The following is a 27,598-nucleotide window of genomic DNA, read 5'->3' as shown; positions in this document are numbered from 1 at the left end:
TCATTGAGGAGGCCTACTCGAATATATATAATACATTTCAAGGCTGTTTTGTAGTTCCTTGTTTCGCCGCAAACCCGCCAATGGCGCTACTGAACAGAACTGATCTGGGACTAACATGAAAAAGTATTTTCATTGTTTTGGTGCACTTTCCAGGTTCCAGGTTCTATATGGCGCTGGTCGCAACCATAGGTCGCAACCAACCACAAACCACCTATTTAATCCACAAGACGCACACCATTTGAGTTGTATAAAATGACTAACAGCGAGGATGAAAAGGAAGAGGATGACACCGAGTGGAAATACAGTTTCGTGGATTCAATCTCACTCATTCCCGCTGCTGCTTCTGGTAAAGGGAGAATCTTTGGCTAACTGCAGTTTATTTCCGCTTTCATTTAGCTTTTTAACATGCATACAAAAAAAATTCTCTGTTTCACACCTATCTATGTGTGTTAAATGGTGAATTGTGTATGACTAGTGTCTTGTTTCAGATCCAAGCCTCAATAGGACATCAAGACCAACGCCTGCACACAGAGTCATTTTGCATTTTGACTTGGACTGCTTCTATGCTCAGGTGGAAATGATCAGAAACCCTGCACTGAGAGAGGTCCCTTTAGGTAAACAGATTCCCTACAAAAGATCCTCTGTGGTGGAAGAATACACTCTCGCATTATGCTTCAATAACGTATCTTAAATCATCAGGTATTCAGCAGAAATACATCATAGTCACCTGTAACTATGTAGCAAGAGATCTGGGGGTCTCCAAGCTGATGTCTGTGACTGACGCAAAGGAGAAATGTCCTCAGCTAGTGTTGGTTAAAGGAGAAGACCTGACACACTACAGAGAAATGTCCTATAAACTGACAGGTAGGCACGATTTCCCCCAAATAAACTGTGTTCTGTGTTGGATTATAGCCTACTCTTGCCCCATATTAATTTCTCATGTTGGTCTATGGCTGTTAAGTGCTATAAAATAATAGTTGAGTGAGATTAAAACGAGTTGGATACATTCTTTTGTGGTTCAAATGGGCATTTTAACAAGCTCACTCTATTATCTGATGATTGTTCTATGCTATTTTATATTTTAGCTCGCATCATTTTTATTTTCTGTTCATATTTACCTTGTTTTTCTCTTGTTTTCGTTCAGAGCTACTCATGTCCTACTGTCCACTGGTAGAGAGGCTTGGATTTGATGAAAACTTTGTAGACATTACAAAGATGGTAGAAAGAAGGCTAGCAGAGACAACAGAGTCTAACAACTTTTCATTTAAAGGACATGTCTACAACCATACTAGTAAGTAATCTTTTGTTTCTCTAGTGTGTAAATGTCTTGTTCAAAATGTGTTTGTATTTACTGAACAAATACAACAATCTGTGCTTACCCCAAGAATCCCAAGTCCAGTATTGACTCAAGATTTTCCACCTCATTACATCTTTTACATCTGGCTCTTTGAAACCAGGAAATGAGTGGTGAAAAAGCCAACAAATACATTAAAATATTTGCATTGCACTCTCAGTTTCTTCACCTCATGAAACGTTTACTTTTGTATTCTCATAAAGAATTGTAGGTTTTTACACCCGCAGATGTAATTCTGTGTTTCTTTTCCTGCCCAGGTGCAGAACTTGAAGCCCAGGATCACCCAAGGTTGGCTTTAGGTTCACACATTGCAGCAGAGATTAGAGAAGACATCAAAGGCAAACTGGGACTCACTGGCTGCGCTGGCATCGCCACCAACAAACTACTGGCCAAACTGGTGGGTGGCACCTTCAAACCCAATCAGCAGACCACGCTGCTGACAGAGAACATTGATGACATTATGGGCTCCCTGAGCAGTCTCCGTAAAGTACCAGGTATAGATTTTCCACTTAAGTGTAAAAACGAATTACTCATCAATACATCTATATTTAACCTTTATATATATTTAAGATATTATTCAGGGGCAACCATCATTTTCACTGACATCAAGTAAACTAAAACACATCAAATAGAGAAAAACAACACATAGAAATATACCAATAGAAAGAAAAGCAAGCCAATAATACAATAATAAAAGCTATTAAAAGTTTCCATATAGTGAATATAATTTGATAAAAAAATGATGACTAAGATTTTTGCAATTCTTGTAGATCATTTAAGAGATGAAAATGTAGAATAGAACCGTTAGAGATGCTATTGTTTAAGATTACATTTCTGAAAGGCCCAAGATGTATGCGTGAATTTATTTTAGAGGATTTTAATTGGTTGCATTTGGACTAAAACTACATATTTTTTAGGGGTGGGTTATCAAACTTCTAAGAGACTTCAAGCCCTGGGATTGGCCAGCGTGAAAGACCTTCAGCTCTTCCCATTGAATGATTTGGCGAGAGAGTTTGGAGCTCCCAGCGCTCAGCGCTTAAAGAATCTGGCCCTAGGAGTAGATGAGTCACCTGTCACCCCTACTGGGGCCCCTCAGGTAGGTCTGGAAATCCCAAAAAAGAACGAAATATACATAAATGTTTCACCTTAGTTTACCTTAATGAGTATCCTTTTCCTGTTTCAGTCTCTTAGTGATGAGGACTCTTTCAAGAAGATATCATCAACTAAAGAAGTTTTGGAAAAGACTCAAGAACTCCTGAGCAATCTGGTGGAGAGGTGAGATACTTGACTTTTTTTTAATTATTTGCTCAAGGCCATGGAATCTAAACTTTTATCATCTTTTTCAAAACTAGGATGCGGAATGATGGCAGGCAGCCTCAAACCTTCAGGCTGACCATCCGTAAATACTCTGCCACTAATAAGTGGTTCAACCGGGAGAGTCGGCAGTGTCCGATCCCAAACCACTTTGGACAGAAGATCCCCTCAGGTAAGCTCCAGCCCCATGAAGGACTGCAAGAGCTCAGGATGGCACATGGAGAGACTTTATTAGGGCCTCCACTCACTTTAAAAATACCTGAAAGCATATAAAGCAGTATGGAATAGTTTAAAGTCACATTCATCACATTGACATTCAAAATCGAAATCAATATTTGATCAACATTTTTTGTATTTGTATTCATTCTGTTTAAAGCTGCTATTTTTGTACATTCCTATCAATTGCTTGGGGTAGAGCCTTTACAAAACAGATTTGAAGTGCAGTCAAAACACTGCTCTCCCTCAAGAGAAACACACATACAGTGGGGCAAAAAAGTATTTAGTTAGCCACCAATTGTGCAAGTTCTCCCACTTAAAAAGATGAGAGGCCTGTAATTTTCATCCTAGGTATACCTCAACTATGAGAGACAAAATGAGAAATTAAGAATTTATTTGCAAATTATGGTGGAAAATAAGTATTTGGTCACCTACAAACAAACAAGATGTCTGGCTCTCACAGACCTGTAACTTCTTCTTTAAGAGCCTCCTCTGTCCTCTACTTATTAACTGTATTAATGGCACCTGTTTGAACTCGTTATCAGTATAACACCTGTCCTCAACCTCAAACAGTCACACTCCAAACTCCACTATGGCCAAGACCAAAGAGCTGTCAAAGGAGACCAGAAACAAAATTGTAGACCTGCACCAGGCTGGGAAGACTGAATCTGCAATAGGTAAGCAGCTTGGTGTGAAGAAATCAACTGTGGGAGCAATTATTAGAAAAATGGAAGACATACAAGACCACTGATAATCTCCCTCGATCTTGGGCTCCACACAAGATCTCACCCCGTGGGGTCAAAATGATCACAAGAACGGTGAGCAAAAATCCCAGAACCACACGGGGGGACCTAGTCAATGACCTGCAGAGAGCTGGGACCAAAGTAACAAAGGCTACCATCAGTAACACACTACGCCGCCAGGCACTCAAATCCCGCAGTGCCAGACGTGTCCCCCTGCTTAAGCCAGTACATGTCCAGGCCCGTTTGAAGTTTGCTAGAGAGCATTTAGATGATCCAGAAGAGGATTGGGAGAATGTCATATGGTCAGATGAAACCAAAATAGAACTTTTTGGTAAAAACTCAACTAGACGTGTTTGGAGGAGAAAGAATGCTGAGTTGCATCCAAAGAACACCATACCTACTGTGAAACATGGGGGTGGAAACATCATGCTTTGGGGCTGTTTTTCTGCAAAGGGACCAGGACGACTGATCCGTGTAAAGGAAAGAATGAATGGGGACATGTATCGTGAGATTTTGAGTGACAACCTCCTTCCATCAGCAAGGGCATTGAAGATGAAACGTGGCTGGGTCTTTCAGCATGACAATGATCCCAAACACACCGCCCGGGCAACGAAGGAGTGGCTTCGTAAGAAGCATTTCAAGGTCCTGGAGTGGCCTAGCCACTCTCCAGATCTCAACCCCATAGAAAATCTTTGGAGGGAGTTGAAAGTCCGTGTTGCCCAGCGACAGCCCCAAAACATCACTGCTCTAGAGGAGATCTGCATGGAGGAATGGGCCAAAATACCAGCAACAATGTGTGAAAACCTTGTGAAGACTTACAGAAAACGTTTGACCTCTGTCATTGCCAACAAAGGGTATAAAACAAAGTATTGAGATGAACTTTTGTTATTGACCAAATACTTATTTTCTACCATAATTGCAAATAAAGTCTTTTAAAAATCAGACAATGTGATTTTCTGGATTTTTTTTTTTCTCATTTTGTCTCTCATAGTTGAGGTATACCTAGGATGAAAATTACAGGCCTCTCTCATCTTTTAAGTGGAAGAACTTGCACAATTGGTGGCTGACTAAATACTTTTTTGCCCCACTGTACCTGCATTTCAGGGGTAGTTTAGCAGCCTGGTAACAACACCATTTCATTATTCTTAATTTCATTTATTTATTTTTTGTTCCGTTCATGGTATGCACAAACTCAACGTATAACAATTATTTAGTTAACATGTCTCTGTAAACACACCAAACCCGCAAAGAAGCAGGGAAAATAAATTAATATTACCTGCCCCTTTCTCAAAATAAAAAAATATATAAATAGATGGTCTTCATAATTTCTTATTGACAGCCAAACATTATAGTGTCGTGAGAAACACAAAAAATGCTTTGTTCCCACTGGACAATTAAGGGACTACGTTACACTTATATAACTACAAAAAACGATTTTCTTTTGTTATTTTAGGGAGATGACATCCTTAAGATATGACAACAGACATGCAGACTTATTTCAAAAACCTGAATATAAGTATTTTGTCTGTAATGTTTCTACAGAGAGCAGTGAAGATGCTGTGGTCTTGCTGCTCCCTCTGGCCATGAAGCTCTTCCACAAGATGGTGGACAGCAGCGCCGCCTTCCACCTCACCCTACTTAACGTTTGCTTCAGCAACCTGCAGACCAAGGGGGCTGCCGTCAGAGGAAAGGGCTCGATAACATCCTTCTTCAGACAAAGCACGTCACCCGGAAAAACACAACAAATCTGCTCATCACAAAGCCAGGTAGCACAGTGAATAATCCTGTATTATCGTTCTTGTAAATACTGATAAGATCATTTCCATTATGGTATCTGGAGGACTTAAAACCTTTTCTAGAAAGCATTAAATTCGGGATTTATTCCTTCACATATTCATACTTTAAGCGGTATGCAGGTAATAAAATGCATTTATGTGGTACTAAAAAGATCTTCAAAATTCTTAAAATGTCACACTGTGCTGGTACATGATTCTTACAGGATTTCCTCTTCTCAGAAATTGTGTGTCAGTACTTTGAAATTCCTGAAATAAATCAGCTCCTCTTTTTTGATTCTCCATTAGGATTCCTCCTCTCAGAACGGGGGTACTCACTGCTCGGATCGTCCGCTTAGCACACACAGCGTGATTACTCAACCTACCTCAAAAAAGACAGTAACAACTAAAAGGTCTCGTAGCTCTGAGGCAGCATTACACGGGACTACAATAAAACAGAGCCCTGTTGTTGCTGTAGAAGACACTCAGAGGGTATCCTGCATGTCACACAGTGAGGAACTAGATGTACCAGGGACACCTCAATTGCCCCCACATTTTGATCCTGAAGTGTTCAGGCTTCTCCCTGTGGAAATCCAGAAGGAGCTGTTATCCCCTGCCTACACAAACTCTCACCCAGGTACTTCAGTGAACTCATCAGCTCTTGTTGATCCCCCCTGCACAACACACGAGTCGTTTAATGACTCGCAAAAAGACATAAAAGAGGCTTTGAACAAATTAGGTTCATCTGATAGGCCAACCACCGTGAATCACCAGAGGCCTGCGGGCACAGTAGAGAACGTCATGGAAGAAGGGAGAGCGTCATTTGCCCGGTCTTCTGACTGCGATTTTCCAGGAAATGTGGACCCTAAGGTGTTTTCAGAGCTTCCGCCGGATGTTCAGAGGGAGTTGATGTCTGAATGGAAGCAGAAGAAGCCGGTGTTGAAGACGCCCTCATCCAAAAAACCAGGAAGAAGCCTGACGACCAAAGACAGAAAGGCTGCAGGCAAAGGCAGTCAGGCAAACAATCTGTTCAAGTATTTCAAACCCAGTTAGAGAGGGACTAGTTACTTCTGCATAAGGTAACTTATTACAATCATCTCTTGTGATCTATTTTGTCATGTTCTATTAAAAAATACTTTTCCATTTGTTCAAAAGTAATACCACTGTAAATTAAAACTAAACACAAGTTTCATGACAATAATTTCAGACGCATTAAAGATAATATATCAAAATTACGTACAGTATTTCTTTCAGTAAAAAAATCATAGCAAAAATAATACACAGTAAGACCCACAACAGCATATCATTACACAGTTAATTAATGTGTCATTGATTTTGTCTATTGGCATATAAGAACTACAGACTTATGAAGTCAATAAATAATGCTTAACTGTTGAATTTGATAAACATTTCTGACAGTTTATGATTAAGGGGTTTCTATTTTTCTTTCCACTCCTGTATTTAAGTGTTAATATGCAGACATTTATTGTTTATAAAACTTTATATTGATTTCAAAACGTTTACAAACGGCTTGATTTGTTGCTGCCTTACACATAATGTTTGCAATCTCATTTTACCTAAAGTAATCTTATGTGACAATCTGCAAACATGGATAAAGGTCCTTTTCAAAATTATAAGGGCACCCAAATGAAGTCTTGTTTTTGTATTTTCCCATTGTTTATAGAAGCAGGATTACTTAGGGATGGCTTAGCCTCTGGAAGTGGGGGCCCTCGTTCCTTGGTTGGACGATTTCCGCTGAAATCCACAGAGGCTTATATCGTCCACATCAAGTTTTCAAAGAGCCCGTTTTTCCCCCTTTCATGAGAAATACCAGAAAATACAAGGTCTGTGAGTGCAGCCTCGCTGAGTTCCTGCTGGTCTGAGACTCCTCCCTGGATCACATGTAAGAAGGGGGAAAGGTTCAGGATGTGCCATAGCATCATGATAGTGGATATTGTATTCTGTCAGGACGAGTTGAGTGATATCTGAATGGGCAGTGGCACTACCTACAGATAGACTGGTAAGGTATATTACTTTTTTGTCATTTTAAGGTAGCTTTATTTGTCTCAATGGGAATTTGAGGAAAATCGTTTTGATAAGGTTCTGTCAGATAAAGACAGGGACTGTTGTTTCTGCAGTTTATGGTGTTGATTACTCAGCCTCTCCTCACTCATCTGATTCAAAGAATACAATACATGGGAAATAACTCCAAATGTCATAGTATCCATTTTCACTACTGTGGCGTTGAAATCTGAGTTAACCATATATTCTCTGAATGCTCCTTCGCAAATTGAAATGTCGAATAAACTGAAGGAAATAAATGCTATTTTTCTCTGCTTCTGAGCTGAAAGTGTAACCAAAGCATTGTGGTGACTTCAGTGGTGTCACGCACCATTTAGCAGTCTGACTGTGGACCTTAAAGTCAATCAAAGGAGTGCTGTCTGCTAAATAGGCCCCTGTTTTTTTACCAAGCAAAGTCTGAGAAAACTGGCAAAACATTTGACTGCTCATGTGAAAGCCAGCCCTGGTCATGTGCTCACCCCTCTCTGATCAGAGCCTAATGAGTGTGGAGGTATGACGTCTTGTTTTAATCCTGTGTGATGTCCTGAACCCTGGGACTGAAAAATGCAGTTTAAGTGGAACTATTTCGCCTTCCTGTTCTAATGTACTCAACCTGGAAATGTTGACTTATGCCAGCTTTCTCTCCCCTCTTATGTTACATGATCCATCAAACCATTATAGCAGTGTACTGTGAGTTCACTTCTGTGGCAGGTTAGGCACTCAGCTGCACAATGGCTGACTGGAACTATGACTATCTGATCAAGCTGCTGGCTCTCGGGGACTCAGGGGTGGGGAAGACCACCTTCCTCTACAGGTACACCGACCAGAAGTTCAACCGCAAGTTCACCACCACAGTGGGCATTGACTTCAGGGAAAAGAGAGTGGTGAGTGATGCCTATAAGTGATGCATACAAGCATGTTTCTTCATATAAAATAATATGTAACTGAGTCAAAAGATGTTCTCCCTTTGGTTCAGATGTACACTGGGAAAGGTGCTGATGGAACATCTGAGAGGAACTTCAATGTCCACATTCAGCTTTGGGACACGGCGGGACAAGAGAGGTAAACCTAACCTGGATGTTTACTATATATTTTACATTAGGACGTGTTCATTTAAATGGAATGAAAGCAAGTGCCTTATACCTTCAGAATTATTTGAAAAATGCTATAATCACAAAAACAGTCGAATGCTATGCTATCAGCTCTGTGAGTGTGGACCTTGGACTACTAACATAGTTCAGTTTAGCATATTAGCATTCAAACATTATCCAACTTAACACAAACTGCAGTTGAGGCTGAGGGGCATGTCATTAGTTTAGCTGGTATTGGATAACAAAGTATTGGACATGATGGACATTTGCATGGTGACACTTACATTTTGGGTTTCGAGAACATGTTTGCATGCTGAAAATGTGTCTGCCTTTAGATTAGAGCCTAATTGACCCTCAAATTATTTTGTTCATATTTAATAAAATAGCCAAATGTTATACAGTTTCTCCATCTGTAAAAGACACAACAGCCTCTTCCTTTTCAACCCTTGCTTTGAACAAAGAGAAAGCCCCCCAAAACGTTTACTGGAACAGACAGATAGGCAATACATAATAAAACAACATCGTAAAAAAATATTTCATTAATTGTAAAAAGGCACCAACACCAAGAAGACAGAGTTTGCCAGGGCTGCTGATGGTCAAGTTTCAATAAGCCTGAGTTAAAAAAGAAAGAGAGAGGGAGACACACACAGCAGCGCTTCTAGGAATACAAACAACATATGTTATAGATATAGCAGAGTCTTATAGAAAGGATTGCTTGGCTTTATTATACATTGAGACTGAGACTGAATCACTAGCCTGAGGTAAACAAGCTGTTAAGACATTTGACTTAAAAACTAGAAATCTCAAGCCCATTGGGCTGTCAAACTTCAAAGGAAAAGTTGTGGGGTCGCCAAAGTCGGTAGGATGTATCTAATTTGCAATATGATAGATGTGGATTCAACTTCGGAATAAACTGAACGTGTCAACCTGCTGGGGACGCTAGAGAAGCCAGGGTACCACCAAAATCAGTAGGATTCACCCTTCATGAAAGTCTGTAGAAAAATGTAATGACAAACCCTCCAGCAGATGGTGAGGTATTTCTATCTTGACCTAACGTTGGATCAAATCTCAACATGGTAGCTTCATACTGTGAAACTGATCTTTTTCCAGGTTCCGCAGCCTCACCACAGCTTTCTTCAGGGACGCCATGGGCTTCCTGCTGATGTTCGACTTGACCAGTCAGCAAAGTTTCCTAAACGTCAGGAACTGGATGAGTATGTGTCATCTCAGCATCACTGCTTTGCTTCAGATAAATACTATTTTGGATATATGTTCTCTCTGTTGTTGCCACAGAGTTTAGAGAGTTGAGAAAGTCAACTAAGAGAGTTTGAAGCTCATGTGTGTCGATTTGCATTACATGGGTGTAAAAGGACTTCCTTTGTGTTGGTTCAGGTCAGCTACAGGCCAACGCGTACTGTGATAGTCCAGACATTGTGTTGGTGGGCACTAAGGCAGACCTCCGGGATATGAGGGACGTTCACGGAAGACAAGCCAGAGACCTGGCAGACAGATACGGGTGAGGCTTTGCAAACAGCACTATAGTGTTTTAGTTACAGAACATTTTAAGGGCTGTGGTGGGGTTCTGTAAAGTATAAATATATAGTAATACTTTCTGTCTACATTTGCTTTGGTGATTATGTTTAAAAGCACAAAAAAATAAGATTCTGACTCCATTGGAGAAAAAACATATATTATTTCAAAGAAAAGATAGATTTTGAGCCACTTTATACTCATTAGTTCCTTCACACTTACTCCCCTAAAAAAAAAGAGTTATGTCTTCATAAGGGATGATTTAAAGGTCCCATGTCATTCTTTTCCGGTTATTACCCATCCCCTCGTGTGTTATGAAGTGGAGCCTCGCAGATGGGGGTACTGCAGCCAACTCATGTTACTTCTCTCACCAGTACAACACAGGATGGTGGCAGTGAGCTCTTTTTAACATGGGTCTTCCTCCTAGGGTTTTGTAATTTTATTGAGCACAGTAGTTTCCCAGTGTTTGGGTCAGGGCCCCAGCAATGGGTCATAAGATACAAGTTTGAGGATCATGACTTTATAGAAAACGGTAGATAGTAGGAAAAATCCGTCTTAGAACATTGTATAGGAGAGGTTAGAAGAGAAAAATGGCTTAAGAAGATACCTCCCTATTTATTAAATATCAATAATCATACGTACAAAGAAAATGGATACTTAGAAAAACAAGAAAAAGTAGTGATACAAAATGTATAGAAATGTAAAATCTACATTGAAAGATATTTTAACAAGTTGAGGTGCTTTTAAATGAAATCCATCAAGTTGTATAAATGAAAGGCCTTTTCAGAAGTTTGGGATGCTATTTTCTTTGTTCCAGGCCAATTACTTATTTTCCCCATTAAGTACATTGAGAATACTTTTTAGTTTGAACTACTCAACTTGAATTACTCAAGTCAGTCAGCAGCAGCAACACACTAAAATCCTCTCTGGGTAAAACTGGCACAGTAATCTCTCCGTTCTCGTCAGCATCCCCTATTTTGAGACGAGTGCAATGACTGGTGATGATGTTGACCAGGCAGTGACCACGCTGCTGGATCTGGTGATGAAGAGGATGGAGCAGAGCATTCCCGGAGGCCCCAGCTCTGAACCCAACGGCAGCCCCATCAACAGCCATGAGGTGGAGGAGGCTCCTGTGAGGAGGACGTGTGCCTGCTGATGTTACCACCAGTAGTCACTCTTCCCACGTTTGCCCCAAATAACAATATATTCAAAATGCTGCTGTTTTCTAAAGCGTAACTTGGGTGCCTGATAGGTCAGGCTGGGATCTTTTAAGATCAAAAAAATAAAAAATGTGGGCCAAATATTGTTGTGACAATGCGAATTCCCCTCTTAAAAATTGCCGTGTGATGTTGTTTATTCACAGTCTGTGAGAAAGGGGCGTCCAAGACCTTAGAAACTGTATCCCTAGAAACTGTATATAGTAAGAATGTACAGGTATTGTTATAAAACTGGGATGTTTTAGAGACACCAGGTGAAAAACAGTCAATTATTGTATTAAAATGGGTCATATCAGAGAAAAAGTTTTTATTTGACACATTGAGGCATTGATGGAAGAATATGTAGGCACATAACGTATATTTATCATGGAGTATAATCCAAAAACATTTAAGACATGGTTACATTTCTTATATGGATGATTGTTTTTGTTAGAACAACCAAGATAGCTAAGTCATTTATGATTTATGAATTGTATACGACATGTACATAAGCAGCCAAGCTTTTTTATGCATTATGGAACATATTTGCCATGCAGATCAAACACAAGTACAAGAATGTTAAAGGGTTGTTGGAACGAAAACCTGTATAGTGCTGCGTTTGGAATAAAGACATTTTATGTTTATGTACATGTCACTGTCTTGTCGTTTTAAATGTAATGCACACAAAGATACACACAACTGCTGATCTGACTGGAAATACAATCCTCGCAGACTTTGTTAACATTGTTATTGTTTACACACATTCTAAACATTGATTTTAATTAAATAAAGAGAGAAACTTAAAAATGTCCCGCATTCATGTCAGTGGATTTTTCAAACAAATCTGTCTAGGACATTCATGGAGTCACAATTAAATTCCACCACATTACTTTGGCTGAAGCCAAGAAACAAAAAGTTTGAAATCATTGTTGTGCCACAAAGAATGATATTCAACATCAAATTCAACACCATAAAAGGAAACTCTATTTCTGTAACAATAATACTTGTTAATTGTCATTTGGCTTCCTTAATCCCAAATCAATCCTTATCCAGCCAAACATTTCCTCTTTGAACACTTCGTCTTTGGTGTAAACATTTCTTATGAAGGGTCTACAGAAAATATCCTTTAATGTAGACATAAATGACATCAATAAAATTCAGCTAAAGTTCAAACAGTATCATCCGATATGTGGTTTCATGTTTGTTACTGCGCTGTTATTCGGAGACGAGACACAAAGGTCATCTGAAAATGAGACAGCAAAAGGAACTCTAAGTGTATGACAGCATGCCAAGCAAATGCCTCACATACTATATCTAAATGAGCACAAAAGCACACATCTGGAAGTATGAATGACTGCGTAGCTCGATGTTCTAAACCCCAGTCTCAGCCAGGGTTTGCAACCAGGACCACATTGTAGAGTCATGAGACGAGTCATGTGGCAAGCTTTAAACCACCCCCCCCCCCCCCCCCCCCCCACACCCCACCCCCCATGTCTGCATCAGTGAAGCATGACAGGGAACACTGTTTTTGAGAACCCAAGAGTATCTAGAGTTACAAAAGATAAAGCTTGTTCATTTTTAAGTTTATCTATAGGTTTTGGTCCCATGTAAAATATATTAGGGTTCTTTCTTTAGCCTTCAGAAGTATCTTATACAAAGACACTGGTGTTATCCTTGAGGAATACACCATCAGGAGTACAAACAATAGCAAATAACTACATTTTTACCCTCAAAACAATCTTCAAAAAGGTTGTATAAAACTAGCCTAAAAGATTTGTTAGTGCCTCACATGCAATGTCATTTAAATGGATCATGCTCTTTATACGAGATGCACTTAATATAACATTCACTAAATTCCTTGTTTTATGTCACAAATATTGGAATGATATGGGACATGATGGATGATTAACCCTCCTCCAACTAAAGATATGTAACAAATAGTGTATTTTCCTCTTGATCTATAGATATATTTGGAATAGTGTTAAACTTTAAGTTCCCTTGTTGTTATTAAAAAAACTGTCCAAAATGATTTATTTTTCTATTTATAATTGCCACGCTAGCGCCGCAATTTAGGTCACAAGATGGTCTGGTACCCTCTGGATTAACTTTAAATGTTCTGCCCTGTTATTGACAAGAATTGTAAAATTGTGTCTCCATTTTTCAATTATTCAACAGCTTTGTTTTCTGGAGCTGGTTGCAGCTGTTCGTGAATTTAAACTTAGCCTTTTTGATCATTTCAAACACATGAGCTTCAAACAAGTATGTATGTGTTGTCTTAGGTATTAATATAAGATATATACGCTGATTTAACTGCAGGTGCAGGCTAACTTCATCTGAACCAACTGACAAAGCTAACGTTAGCTTGTTAACAAACATCAGTTTGAATTAAGCAGTAAAAAAGATGGTATTGAATTTGACATATCTAAACTGTGTTAAAATGTAAACTTTATCAAATACCTCAAATTACAAAACGATATGCCAGGAAAGTCAGATTTACGGACCGAAAAAATGCTAGATTAGCATGATCGAACATTTGGCAATCTGCAGTGCTAAACTGCATTAATATTACTAGCCTTACTTAAAAACATACTTATTTCTGCATTATGTTGTCTTCTATGTAGGCAATGCATATATGACAATAGTCATACCAACGTTTACACAGGATTGTCAGTCTTTTGACCCCCTAATACATTTTAAAGTATTTATTAGCAAAGATGTTGGGTTTTAAAGGATACATAGACCTCATTTGTACAAAAAAACATGTAAAAAGCAAAACAAAATTAGTTTTATGGGGGGCTACTTTTTTTGGCCTTCTTCCTGAGTTTTTAAACTAGCTATTAGTTAATTAGGACAAACTGGGAAATGAATTTACGTAGAGCTGGAGCAATTTTAGCCCCACTTTGTGACTCTCATGCATTGACACATTCGCTTCATAGAACAAAAATTGTAATTGACAGAAAAATGAATAACCTGTGCTCTTTAACCCAATGTAGCCTACTGCCTTTGAGATATATTTTAAATATCATAAAATAACCTTTAGAATGGTCCTTGCTCAATTGGTGCCAAACTCAAATAAATGTATGAAAACGCTGTGTTGGTAAACACCATTTTGGGTATTTATTTTTTTGGAAGTTCAATGACTCAAATGTAGCCGCTAGTATGGCTGTGGACTTGCTAATGGTAGTCTTGTTGGAAGATATTTTTAAATGTCACAAAACCTAATGTAGGTCAATACCACTTTCTAAAATTCTGTATTCAAATGACAACGCACTGTCCATGAATTTATGGCTTATTGTTGGAATGTCAAATAACTTAAAAAAAATAGTAGTAGTAGAATCAAAAGAAAAATTGAACAACAACATTTGAAATGTTATATATATATATGTGTGTGTGTGTGTGTGTGTGTGTGTGTGTGTGTGTGTGTGTGTGTGTGTGTGTGTGTGTGTGTGTGTGTGTGTGTGTGTGTGTGTGTGTGTGTGTGTGTGTGTGTGTGTGTGTGTGTGTGTGTGTGTGTGTGTGTGTGTGTATATATTTATATGGGGTGTAGTCTTGTAAACAAATACCATCTTCTAGAGACGTGCAGATTGTCTGACACCTCATGGGGAGAAAAAGGCCTGCAAACAGAAACTGCACCTCTCTTGAGGCATTTAATCTGATTACAACAATACACTGATCTAACTCTTTCCCTGAGATTAGGCAGTGATTTCAGTGTAAAGAATCAGTATACTGCTGTAAAAGGCGATTAATAAATCAATACTGTGTTAACCTTAACTGTATGATTTTACTTTTTGTTGCATCCTCCTGCCAAACTTATAGTTCAAGCTGTGTCACCACGGCCAGAAGCCATGCAAAAGAGAGTAATGTAAGCAACTGAACGACGTAAAAAGCCCTAACTGTGCAGTGCTAAAGACAACAATATACCAATAAATGAGTTACAACGCTGTGATAAGTCTGTGACATCGTCATGGGAAGTTACAGCGTGATGTGAATGTGTGTTTGTCGATTGAGGGTGTAGAAATTTGCATTAACACTTATCATGCATTGTGGTTCACAACAGAAGTGATCTGTATCTGGTCTCTGGACTCATCCATGGCGAATCTACGAGCAGTGCGTCACGCTGAGTTTAATCACACCCTCCCTGTGCAACTTGTAGAGCAGCTTGAACTCGGTGGGCAGCTGGTGGGTCTCCTGCCACTTGGTGGTGAATTTGGTCCCTTTCTTGTCGTAGTAGTGGTACGGCAGATCGTTGCCTGTGTTGGGGTCCCATCCAAAAGGCCAGAAGCCGTAGAGATGGATCTCGTCGCACATGGCGGAGGCCAGCGTGTACATTAGGATTCCAGTGCTGAGACGTTTGGGGGAGAGGTTTTTAGTCTTCCAGTATCTGTAAGAAGAAAATACAAGTAAGTCATCCACAATCAGAAATTACATGTTAAAGAATAAGAATAATAAAAAGGATTAATCTTTCATCATTATGACACACAATAATCCCAATTCACGTATGCAGTGGTAAATTGTATAAAAACACAATCACTGCAATGTCCCGTTGGTTGACGGTAAATGAACTATCAAGAAGATCTACACTCTTACTTGTTGACATCATGCATGATGTTTCCAGGCCAGGCCAGTTCCACTTTCAGTTGTCCCTTGTGCTCCACAAAGAAGTCCACCAGGGTCCTGGTAACTGTGGCTGAGGTGTGAAGGAAGAAGGCAGGGATCCACAGGATGGCTCCCTCCAGCTTCTTCAGGTTGAGGAAGAAATTATTCCTGTCCTGAATGGTCAGCAGGTTATTGTAGTACCTCTCCAGGATGCTGGGATTGAAGGTGGTCAGGTTGGTCTTTTTGCCCACGTCCTTGGAGTAGATCTCTGTGGGGGCGAAGTTGCAGCGGAAGACAAAGTCGGCCTGGTCGATCTCGGGGCCACAGTGGCTTCCTGTTAGGATACCGCTGTTGCCCACCACGGCGCACATGCTGTAATGTTTGTTGCGGATTGGAGAGGTGTCTGGGAGTAGGGACTTCAAGTTGTTGCTTATGGAGAAGACGTACTTGTGGCTGGAGTAGTCAAAGTGCATCAACTGGCCGACACGCACACTGTTCTTTGTGAGGGAGAAGTTGGTGGGAATGTCAATGTGGCGGAAGATATCTTTCCTGAAGAAAGAAAATAAATGTGACAGGCAGTGGCAGAACTCTGTGACAGTATCAAAGTGGGAAGTATAAAAAAAATAGCTTTTACAGAGAAACCTTACAAACATATCCTGCAGGGTGACATAAACTAGGCCTACAGTAGAAGTAGAAGTAGGGTTGTAAATAGCTAGAATTTCAATATCTCACCTCTGCTGATAAAAAGCTGTCTTGTTGAACTTCCATTTGGACGATTTTCCCTGGAGCTCTTCGTTCAGAGCATTAGTTAAGGGGATGAAAGAGGGGTCCAGGAAATTCAAGGCAAACTGAGACCTGTGAACAACAATGATTTAAAAAATATGATTCTGAGACAGTGTTGTGTACCATGTGGGAACTGCTCTCGCATTTGTTTATGTTTGATATTGTCTTATTATTGAGGTATTTGAAAAATAAATCCACACAGATCTGGTGTGGTCATTCTGGGAAAATAAGGAGTTTTTCCTAAAGCCACAAACAAGCATTAATGTCGGATATGGTCGCGCTTTGTTGTCTCCATGTTCTCGGAAAATGTTTAAATAAAATGTTTCTTTATCCTTTCAAATGCAACAGAAAACCTGAACACATTTTATATATACGAACAGATAAATGCATCAGTTAATTATTAATCTGATCTTTATTGTCAATAACTTTAGGTAGCCTGGTTGTAAAATATTTACAACCAGTTTACGTAAAATATTCCTTTATCTGGTAGGACTGTTCAGGAAAAGGTCTGCTTTGGATCAGCACCAAAATCCATTTATTGATAAATTACTGACATTTACAATGGCAGATTAGATTAATTTAAAACTCTGTCTTAAAGTCATGGACAATATAATACCAACATTTGTATTACACATTTAGTTAGAAAGGGCTTTAGCTGGATGAGGTAAAGCCAACTTTCACCACTTTGCATACAGTAATATTATGTATTTTAACTAACGAATCCATTCAAGAGTAATTTAATGTTGTAACTTGTCAGTCGAGTCCATTTTACATGTTTTAAATACCATAGGAAAGATTACTACTGTATTGTATCAAATTATATACCGTATGTTTTATTTATGTAAAAAGTCAAATAAATGGAAACATGGAATGGAAATACTCAAATACTAGTACCTCAAAATGATGCATGTTACTTTCCACCACTGTAATCTGCTATGGTAATGTAATGGTCTTCAACCTAACAAGTCAGAACTATAACTGTCCAATAAATGTAGCAGGGTAAAAAGAAAGAGTATTATACTATAAATAAACATACAAATGAAGTGCATGTGACTCAAAATAAGTAATTGTAATAAGTAATAAGTAATAATAATAATAATAATAATAAGTAATTGAGTAAAAGTACTTTTGAGCTCAGGATGTGAAGCTGCTGATGATGCACACGTTTACAGTGCAAGTACTTTACTTCACTGTATATCACGACACACATCGACCAGGGAAACAACATCAGCACCTCAGACAGCTCACTGTCTGATTGACAGAAGGTCTTTTTTAACCAAATTGAAGGGAAAGGGGTGCGCTTGTAAATGCATCACATTCAGGTTGAATCGTCAACACAAGGCCTCAGTGTTTATATTTTACCCAACAATAATTATCTGCATCACATCAACAAAAACTACTCACCTAAATCCTGCGTGGAACATAATCCTCGGGCCTCCAATGAAATTAGAGGAGGCAAAGAGGCTGTCTTTTCGGAGAGAAACATAGCTGATGAGCGACAGTATGAGCACGGCGACGCACAGAATAACCAAACCCAGGGCCTTGGCGATGCGGACCATCTTGGGAGCGTTTTCATTCCCTGTATGTAGCTGCAGCGAGGCGTTGGCCTATTTTTTCATCTTAGGGTCTTCTGCACACTGGCTGTCTGCAGAACACAGACAAACTTGCGCTCCTGTGCTCATATAATCGTGTAAAATGGACGGCTGGTGGTTGGAGTCCGGTGCATGATGCCTCGACTCGATCAGCTCTCATTCCCCCTGACTGCTCCTTCTTCTTCTGCTGCTGCTGCTGCTGCTTCACCCTCCGCTGCGACTCCCCTCCGAGCTGCCGGTTTAATCATGAAGATGGAGCAGAAATGCACGTCAACACATCCAGCCAGCTAAAAGAGACAAGCCCCGTCCACTGCCACCAGCAGCATCATCATCATCATCATCATCATCATCATCACCACCACCACCACCACCTCTCTCTCTCACACCCCCTCTCATACAAATATTGAAATGATGAGGGTGAGCAACCTACTTCCATCTCCATTATTGATATTAAAACAATCTAAAAAGGACCTTCATTATTAAGGATATCAAAACATAAACCTATTTTAATGCACATGAGCATCCTTTCTTTTTAATCTTTTATTCTTTGTTAAGAACATGTTCATACTTTTCTTACTTTTATATATTAATGTGTATTTGTGCAAACAACCAAATATACTTGAGGTACTTTACTTGATTTATATTCTATAATCCTACTTTCCTACATTTCAGAGGCGAACATTGTACTTAGTAAGAGAGGACATGTTTTTTGCAACACACGCCTAACACATAATGTCTGGTTTCATGCATGAATTACCATAGGATCTCAAATACAATCCTGTCACTAGAGTATGTGTTTTGTACCAGATGTTGGTTTGTAATTGTATTGAGGAAACATTTCTGTTGTGATAAAGCTGCCTATGACACCTTCAGTATATTAGTGTGAGCACTTAATTAATTTAAGGCAATGCTCCAGTTCACCACCAGTTGACAATTCAAAATACAATCAAGTGAATTGAAGCAAACAATGTATACAAAGCTTTTTTTATTTGGAAGTATTGTTTCTGAACCTTCCAACACACTCACACGTAATCAAATACAACATTCATAATGTAGCATTCACAAAACATACAATTTTTTCCTTCTTTTTTTACATGATATATACATTTTTTTAAACATCCATTCATAATCAGATATTCTATGATTCCATGCATATACAGTCTGGTATTTTCACACTACAAAGGTCTATTTGCCACATTAGGATTGTGTACATAACATACACTTGCAGAATACTGTGTATTTTTAAAGTAATGATTATAAAAACGGGTTCGAATATCTTTATGAGAATGTGTTAGTGTGTTAGCTGGTATTCAATAGTGAGTGTACCTCATGACTGATATACACTATTTCTCCGTTGTGCTTCACTGCTTTTCCTGGAGTATGCCCAGCTTGGACACAAACAAACACAAAAGAGAACATCTCGGAAAAAGACATTCAGATTACCATCAAGCTGCCAAGATATTGCAATTTTCCAATTTGCATTAATACGATATGTTTTTTTATAACATAAAAAAACACGACAGTTAACTGAATCAACACAGGCACTTGATTGAAACATGTCACTTGTCGTACCTTTGGTGGTATGACGAGTGAAACACGGGTTTGCTCAGAAACATGAGGACCACCTTAAATCAGATACAGTTCAGGGAACAAACACACTTCTGACTACTTCACAATGAGGACTCGTCACTTTTGGCGGTTGAGAAAGGCAGAGGAGAAGAAGGCTCCTTCGCCGTCACTTCCTGGCGAGCCGCATGGGCTGTCTTCTCCACAGCTCATGTCCTCACAAGAGTCCTCGCTAGGGGAGAAAAAGATGCCGTTAATACTGAGTGCTGATTAATCAATGAGTGAACGGACAGAACATGTTGTGTAATGGAAATGAAGGATTCAATTAAAATCTACTTTTTCATCGTCAAAGCACAGTGAAATTTAGACTCTGCATTTTAAGTTTAACTTTAACTTCAAGTTTGAGGAGCAGTGGGCAGTTGTTATGTATGCAGTTCGCCATGGAGCAGAGTGGGGCCTTGCTCAAGGGCAGTTTGGCAGAAACAAGGAGGGGAACTTGGACCTCTCAAAGTACCAGTCCACACTCCGTATTTGGTCCATTCTGGGACTTGAACCAGCGACCCTCCAGTTCCAAAGCTATATGTGCTCTGCCTTAAAGAAAAATAACTATAGAGTTTTTTCGGCTTTGGCTAGGAGACACATTTTCTAAAACAGAAAGCATGTGTTGCAAACTTCAAGTGTGAAGTATAAAACATGTTGCTATTTACATGAAAGGTCTAAAAATGCTATTGAGCCAGGGCTAAACATTCAAATGTAGACATCAAAAAGGCCAGAGTGTGTATTAAATTAAGGCTTGGATTGGTAAGACTGTCTTTTCCAGCAAAAATGTATTTAATGTTAGCAGCTGTGATTTGTCCAAGTCATGAATTGGAGGCCTCCATGAAACTTAAAAATGTGTGCGTTGGCATTCGGGAAAAAGAAAACTGGAATATTAACCTTTCACTCTCGTCCCAGCTCCCCTCGGGAATCGTTGGCAGCCCGGGCACGGAGAAGTGATTGGCTTGAAGATTCTGAGCCGTCCTCCTCGAAACGATCCAAACAAGCTTTTTGTTGTCTGGTTTGTTACATTCACTTGAGCGGTATTCAGTCATGCATTTTGCCACAAGTTCCTTCCAGTGGAGAAGCTCGCCTTCACTGATCTGTGAGAAAGAAAAAAAACAGGAAACATCTGAGAGGCGGCAAACAGAAAACAGTCTTAAAAGTCATCAACAACAGTTTTCCCACATACATGTTAACGTGGTAAGGCGGTGACACCGAGATGCCACATTGTGCAATTTAAACTCAAGTACTTATTATACAAGGCAGATGTAAGATTGTTGTAAGAAATAATGGAGTAAAGGAAAAAAAACAGTAAAATATGAGCCATATAAGAGAGTTAAATGCTGTGAAATAGTTCTTTCAACATAATGTGATGCAAAACAGTAAAAACAAATTGAATCCAAGAGTCTGACAGCAGTGGACAAAAAAGTCCAGAAAAACATAGAGGAAAGAAGTTGGATTATTTATCAAAAATATGGATTTCACATCAGACACTATGAAGCCTAATGAAAGCGTAACTTTAAAAAGTGCGAATTGATTTAGTCTATAATTAATCTATAGAATATTTGTGGCCTAAAAGCTGGATAACAAATAGCTTAAGTCATTTTTTCAAGTGGTTTCAGATTATTTCTCAGACAAAACAAGACATTTTAAGACACCAAGGTCTATAAGGAGATGTGATGGCCATTTTACACTATGTCGATATTTTTACAGCGTAAATAATTAGTTGTGGCAGCCCTATCCTAAATACCTTTAGGTGTCTTTGGAATTGCTGTACAATCTTCAACAAGGCGATGGACTGGAGGCCTTCGAACTCTTGAGCAATGAGGGACAGCGCCAGCACTGATGGCTGTGAAGAAGGAAGTCAGTCAATTCATAAGTCACATGACACAGTGTGAAGTCTGCTATGCTATGAAATGTTCTTCGGATATCAATCCTTACTTTTGCTTTAGAGAAAACAAGCCGGCATAAGCAGGCTTTTAGCTGGGCTTCCAGTCTCCCAATGCTTGGGATCTCCTCCCTTAAAATATAGAGGGAATCCTAATGTGATCCGCCAGTAAAAAGCTCATAAGGCAGCATGTGTTTGACCAACTCAATGCAAACTGGAGCAATGTATCAGCAATAATAACAAGAGTAAGCCAAGGAAAATGAAAAGCTTACCTTCCAGCTGAGAGGGATGTAAAGGCTGGGTAGTAGAGGTGCAGAAAGGTTATAGCTGTCACTGCCTCGGGCTCCACGCTCAGCTTCTCTGAGATGATCTTCTCCATACGACACAGGTCAGACACCGTGAACTTGCTTTGACTGATGCGAATGAGTTCATGGGTGGGTGAGACATTGCTTTCTTCCTCGACCATTTTTGCTGCAATGTGAAGGCAGCAGACTCCAATGCAGGGCAAGTGTTTGGGCTGCACCTGACACCATAACAGAAGAGTGATAAGTGTGAGTCAACATCCCATGATTCAAGGTCATTGTTGTTGTGTTTTCTTCTTTTTTGTGATTGTGAGATGAAAACATGCAAAGTTTTAACTTGTAAAAAACACATTACAATTAAATTATTTAATCAGAATCCGAATCAAGTTTATTGCCAGGTATCTTTACACAGACAAGGAATTTGCTTTGGTGTCTGGTGTTGCAAACATATTAATAATAAATAATAATACATGGGATTAGTATTTTCCCTAATGGTCAAAGACGCTTCACATGAAATAGAATAACAACAATTTATTCCTACCTTCATAGTGGTGAGGAATCTATCAAGCAAATTGACAGCTTGCACAAACGTTTGAGCGCTGTATCCAAAGAAACTGGTCAGGCCCCACAGTTCTTCCACTCTGGTGTTTCTTCCTTTTTCAGACACTCCACTGTGATTCTAAAAATAAAGCACAATATATTAGACATTGTTGGGAATATATCATGTTTCTTTTTTTATCTTAAAAAAATCTGTGTAGACAGACCAAAATGTAGAAGTAGTTCAGTTGGTACCTCTGTGGAAGCCGACTCCATCAGCTTCAGTCCAGCCTCTCTGGGAAGGAAGTTGTACTCTTTTGCACAACATGCCTTTAACTCTTTCAGGAGCCAGCTGTCAATGGCTTGATGATCCCTCATCCTAAAACAAAACATATTTCAATGGTTGTGCATTGAAGTGCAAGAGAAAGTCTCCAACAGCTGTTTCCCCAAGTTATAGAGAGGAGGAGAGGGCTTATAAATGGTGTCTCCTAAACCACACCTACTTGGTGTCAGGTGTCACTGGAAGATTTTCCCCAAACCGCCCAAAACCAACACATTCCTGATCTCATTTAAATCATAACATGGTTGTTGTTGTTGTTGTTGTTGTATTATAAGAGGGTTGGTTTGATTACTGCATTGGGAATACGCGTCGAAAAAGCGTCGTAAAAGCAATGTTGACAATAGTTTGGATTAAATGTAGATGTCTGCTAAACAACACGAACAGGTCATTCATAACGGGTCACTGTTAGACATTTCAGAAAAGGCTGAATTAATAGAAAAAGGCTGTTCACTTGTAAATACCAAAACGCTCAATGCGTCTAACACAAAATATGTCAATATTACCTAAGCTAGCGTGCTAGCGAAAATCAACAAACTGTCGTCTTACCTTGCCGAGAAGCCGCAGACGTGCAGGGTAATAAAAGCGATGCAACTGAATTGCACCTCTTAATACTTCATGCTTCCATTTTGATGCAATGTTGTGCAGTGAATGTTAAAAGAAACGATCCCTGAATCCCTGCAGAAAAGAGAGGGTCCGCCCTGAATAAACAAACAACTGCTGATCTGCTGATAAACTACAATGACCATCATCCATTGCTGGAAACGCCTTTCCGGTGCACGTTTTCGTCACAACGGGGGGAGCGGATGTTGACGGAATGTTTCAAAGTGTCGGCGCTAACGTTACTTTTGCTAATCATTTCAGCTTCAGGTTAACCTAACGGAAAACAAGACTAACATAGACAGCCAAACAATGTTAACTACGTTTGGGTTTAACGCCAACACGATACAGCAAATTATCAATAGCATAAAGCTAGCTAGTAGTTAGCCAGTGATGTAGTTTCCATGGTGATGGAACATAGCTTAACGATAACTCACTGTCTAGCTAGCTGTTGATGTTAGCTTTGAGGAGATTGTTAAAAGAGATGTCATCAGGGTTTCAGTCCCCCGACCCTCAGAGTATTCGACTTTCTTGCAACAATGGCGCTAAAGTTGTACAAGGCGTTAACCCATCCGGAACAGCTGGTAAGTTATAATAAACAAGCTAAAGCCAGTGTTGGCTTACTTGCTAAACCTCCAATTTTGTTAACTTGTTATGAATAGTTCTAGTCCTCAAGTAATTTGTTTAACTTCCTCTACAGAGACCCGTGACGCGCCTCGTCGGCTGAGATTTAACAGCTTGAATCTGGATGAACTGAGGTAGACCATTGTGCCTAAATGCATGACTAAAAATAGCTCCTGTTTTGTAGCCATCAGCCTATTTTATGTTAACCTCAATACCAACTCATGAGCAGCCACTGCCTTAGTATAATAATTGTAATGTCTTAATATTGGATCTACAAGTCATGCAATCAAAGGGTAAACACTCCTATTTCTAACTTGATATCAAGTAATTCAAAGACAGTCACTCACAACAAATGCGCCATAACATGTAGTCAAAAATAAAAATAAAACAAATAATTTAAAGTTAACAAAAATACATCTGCATTGAAGCATTTACTATAAATAACACTAAAACCAAGTGATGACTCAAGTGATATTTCATTAAAGAGTTACTGTTGTTCCTGAGCTGTGAAATAAAGGTATGTTTATGTATTAAAAGAGAAAGTGCTGGTGTGAACATTGATTTTATCTTACCAATTTTTATAAAATTGCTTTTTGAAATCGGATCAACAAACCATTTACTGTTTTAAATAAGCCCTGACCCTTGCAAAACAAATGCTCGCTCAACAGGTTGGGAACTATGTCCTGAGAGTTGTATATAAAAATAGTTGTATGTACAAATAATTGTATACAAAAATAATGTTAACCTCGTCTCGCCAGAGGTGGCACAGGTGGCATAGAGCACAGGGCTCAGACCTAGGGTGATGTTACACTTTAATAACCTCTCACTTTACTAATAATACTGTAACCCTGACCTGACCTTGAGAAGTCTTTATTATTGTTGTCTCCTTGACGTTTAAAAGAAGTTTCCACAGTGGTATGGCATCACTACGAGTAATATTCTCCATATATCCTGATTAATGATATATTTAAGTCCTCTCTAGGGCCCTATGTCCCAAGAGTGCAGGTCTGTTAGTGGTCCCCAGAGTCCGCAAAACCTGATCAGGAGTCAGAGTGTTCAACTCCCTTTCTCTGGAACCAACTTCCTGTTTTTATTAGGGAGGCAGACAGTGTCCAAAATGTTAAGAGTGTGTTGAAGACCCTCCTTTTTAATAAAGCCTATAGTTAGAGACGTCTAAGATGACCCTATGTTTTTCCTCCTGAGTCTTACATTGGATAGTTTTATTGTATTTTATCTAATTTTATTATTTATCAATTGTATTTGTATTTCACGTTCTATCTAGTTTTAAAAAAAAGAATTCTCGTAATTTTATTTATCTTTTAACACTGTTAAAAGACACTGTTTGTCAATCTGTAAAGTCCAATGCAACAAATGTGTTTTGTGATATTGGGCTTTATAAACTCTGATTTGTTTGTTTTACAGTGAGGAGCTTGAAAGGCGCACCAAAGAAACCCAGAGGCTTCAGGAAGAGGTGGAAACCACAACCAAAGAAACTTTGGAGAGATTTGGCTGCACATATGGCATCCACAGCTCACCAGGAAGGAGCAACCACAACTACAGGTTTAATGAATGTGAGTGCAAGCAGCGTCACACAACATTTTGCTTATGTGTCAGCAGCCAAAAAGATGAACAAATAATGTGTTAAGCAAGGGCTTATTTATTTCACAACACAACACAATAGAAACCACTACATTTGGTAAAGCTGGAGGTTCATCTAAAATATAAATCCTCCTACTAGATATACAAATGTGTGGGTAAAAAACATTTGAGAGCATAGTATTTATAAAAAAAAGTATGAAACATAAGCCAAGAGCCCAGCACATCTACCTGTTGAATCACAAACGCATGTTTTACCAGCCCTTAACTTTCACAACATACACAGTGTTTATTTTAAACATCTTTTGATTTTTTGGCAGACGATGGAGGTTCCTCTATTCTTTCAACTCAGCAACAGGCAGTGATTCAGCCACTGGTCTGTGATCTGGATATTTTAAACCAAACAGATTTCAGCTCTCCTGGAAAGAAGGTTTTGGAAAATACAATAGATAATTCTCTTCAACAGCTGTCTGACCTGCAGCTCAACAAGGTTCATCATCATTTTCTTTAAGCCATGAGTCCTAATTGTTTGATGTGGTCTGAATTCATTATTGGTACTGCTTTCCCTGTATCATGTATTATTTGACCCTCTCAAACACAGACGCATGAGGAACCAGAACAAGAGACATTCAGGTTTGACAAAGCCATCGTGAACCTGCAGACTAAGTTGAACAAAGTCCAGAAGGAGAAGGACGGCCTGTCTGACATCAGGTAAAGACACTGATCAAGTTGTACTCCTCTAAATAAGTGTTTAAATTGCTTTGACCCATAGACCTTTTTATTTGTAGATTGAAGGATTCAAGGACACATGTTGGTCAGATGGAAAAGATGCTGTTCATGTTGGAAGAGATCCAAAACATCAAAAGGGCCAAGGACCAAGAGCTACTTGAGACAGAAGATGAGACGTTGGCACTTAACAGAAAAGTAGAGGCATTGGAACAAAATGTAGAGCAGATGTACTCACTGTTATATCAGGAGACACAACGTGGGGACAATGCAATCAGCAGTCCTAACTTCCATACAAGTTCAACACCGGCTGCTCGGTTTACTGAGATTTTTAATGATGAGACAGAGGAGCTACAGGAAAGACTTTTTTTGGTAAGTAATAGAAGTCCTCTACAGGTCACGCTCAGTTTACTTTATGTTTCGACTCACATATTGTCTCCTATTATGTCTGAAATATATTTTCTTCTGTTATTGGCAGTCAATTAACCATCTGGGGAGTGAGGGACGCAGTGGAGTAAATAAGCAAAGAGAAAGGTAATTTAAAGGAGAACTGCAGTGTATGGATTGAGACAGAGAATGGAGTAGCATTGTATTTTATAAATAGAATGTGACCGCGTTGTTCACATTTCTCTGCCCTAGAATGGAAGGCCTGATATCTAGTCTTGGCCAGGAGATGGCGCTGTTGACTGACAAACTGACCTCATCCAAAAACAACAGCATCAGCCTGAATGTCAAGTTAGAGCTGCTAAAGTAAGTATCTTTCCAGAATCCTTTTGTGGCTGTTTTATCAGTGACGTTTTCCTTCTATTTAAATAAATGATCAGACAATGATACATTTTCTGAATTAATGTATTTGCGTCAAATAAATAATACATACCTTCTTTACCCAGGAAACTTGCAGAGAGACAGACATCACTGCACCAGGGTCAGATCAGTGACCTGGAGTCAGCCGTCTGCAGCCACAAAGATCAGGTAAGGAAGAATGTACAGTAAGATGAAGAGCAATAATTTACGCAAAGAGATAATGAGGCTGATACAAGTTGTTATTAACCAGCCATATGGATCCACCTTGGTTTGGAGATTAGACAATATGGAAAAGTAGCACTGATTCTACCTCCTATACCAGAATGAAAAC

At 39.3% G+C, this 27,598-nt stretch overlaps 5 protein-coding genes across 19 annotated transcripts in view; 3 read left to right on the top strand and 2 right to left on the bottom strand.

The window, feature by feature from the left end:
- Positions 1-129: 129 nt before the first annotated feature.
- poli (polymerase (DNA directed) iota) lies at positions 130-8,269 on the top strand. Of its 3 annotated transcripts, none has more exons than XM_079687166.1 (11): positions 130-346; positions 489-614; positions 700-864; positions 1,145-1,291; positions 1,612-1,848; positions 2,272-2,450; positions 2,538-2,629; positions 2,707-2,840; positions 5,170-5,393; positions 5,709-6,478; positions 8,142-8,269. In XM_079687166.1, exons 1-10 carry the CDS (start codon positions 253-255, stop codon positions 6,450-6,452), a joined length of 2,142 nt encoding a protein of 713 aa, XP_079543292.1. In that variant the 5' UTR covers positions 130-252; the 3' UTR covers positions 6,453-6,478; positions 8,142-8,269. The 3 variants fall into 3 exon arrangements, with proteins under 3 accessions (XP_079543292.1, XP_079543291.1, XP_079543290.1); XM_079687165.1 differs by lacking the exon at positions 8,142-8,269 and adding an exon at positions 7,084-7,215; XM_079687164.1 differs by lacking the exon at positions 8,142-8,269 and having other exon boundaries at positions 5,709-6,631.
- On the top strand, positions 8,153-11,921 carry LOC307042998 (ras-related protein Rab-27B-like). Of its 2 annotated transcripts, none has more exons than XM_079687171.1 (5): positions 8,153-8,344; positions 8,437-8,522; positions 9,662-9,765; positions 9,944-10,067; positions 11,048-11,921. In XM_079687171.1, the coding sequence occupies exons 1-5, from the start codon at positions 8,192-8,194 to the stop codon at positions 11,235-11,237; spliced, it is 657 nt and encodes a 218-aa protein (XP_079543297.1). In that variant the 5' UTR covers positions 8,153-8,191; the 3' UTR covers positions 11,238-11,921. The 2 variants fall into 2 exon arrangements, with proteins under 2 accessions (XP_079543297.1, XP_079543298.1); XM_079687172.1 differs by having other exon boundaries at positions 8,179-8,344; positions 11,027-11,921.
- On the bottom strand, positions 11,591-18,590 carry LOC307042997 (alpha-N-acetylneuraminate alpha-2,8-sialyltransferase ST8SIA3-like). The gene is made up of 4 exons (XM_079687170.1): positions 18,061-18,590; positions 16,606-16,728; positions 15,865-16,422; positions 11,591-15,658 (listed from the first exon to the last, which is right to left on the bottom strand). Exons 1-4 carry the CDS (start codon positions 18,213-18,215, stop codon positions 15,376-15,378), a joined length of 1,119 nt encoding a protein of 372 aa, XP_079543296.1. The 5' UTR covers positions 18,216-18,590; the 3' UTR covers positions 11,591-15,375.
- Positions 18,591-19,218: 628 nt separating this feature from the next.
- Positions 19,219-22,973, bottom strand: LOC307042535 (cyclin-G2-like; the record flags this gene model as incomplete). Its single annotated transcript, XM_079686480.1, has 7 exons — positions 19,219-20,046; positions 20,751-20,953; positions 21,604-21,702; positions 21,795-21,873; positions 22,014-22,264; positions 22,585-22,722; positions 22,836-22,973. The coding sequence occupies 7 exons, from the start codon at positions 22,971-22,973 to the stop codon at positions 19,935-19,937; spliced, it is 1,020 nt and encodes a 339-aa protein (XP_079542606.1). The 3' UTR covers positions 19,219-19,934.
- A 493-nt stretch (positions 22,974-23,466) lies between these two features.
- Positions 23,467-27,598, top strand: part of LOC307042533 (coiled-coil domain-containing protein 158-like) — a 46,315-nt gene continuing 42,183 nt past the window's right edge. For 11 of the 12 annotated variants that reach the window (XR_013809142.1, XR_013809143.1, XR_013809144.1 and 8 more), the window contains exons 1-9: positions 23,467-24,101; positions 24,218-24,275; positions 25,564-25,712; positions 26,058-26,227; positions 26,339-26,448; positions 26,526-26,835; positions 26,942-26,997; positions 27,103-27,213; positions 27,354-27,435. Coding sequence is in view for 9 of the 12 variants with exons in the window: in XM_079686475.1 (XP_079542601.1) it covers positions 23,972-24,101; positions 24,218-24,275; positions 25,564-25,712; positions 26,058-26,227; positions 26,339-26,448; positions 26,526-26,835; positions 26,942-26,997; positions 27,103-27,213; positions 27,354-27,435 (1,176 nt within the window). In the remaining 3 variants the exon portion in view is untranslated. The remainder of the gene's footprint in view (positions 24,102-24,217; positions 24,276-25,563; positions 25,713-26,057; positions 26,228-26,338; positions 26,449-26,525; positions 26,836-26,941; positions 26,998-27,102; positions 27,214-27,353; positions 27,436-27,598) is intronic. The other variant, XM_079686472.1, reaches the window with a different exon arrangement.

The sequence above is a fragment of the Notothenia rossii genome (assembly GCF_949606895.1).
Source record: "Notothenia rossii genome assembly, chromosome: 6".
Classification (NCBI taxonomy): Eukaryota; Metazoa; Chordata; class Actinopteri; order Perciformes; family Nototheniidae; genus Notothenia; species Notothenia rossii.
This window is presented reverse-complemented; position numbering and strand designations above follow the sequence as displayed.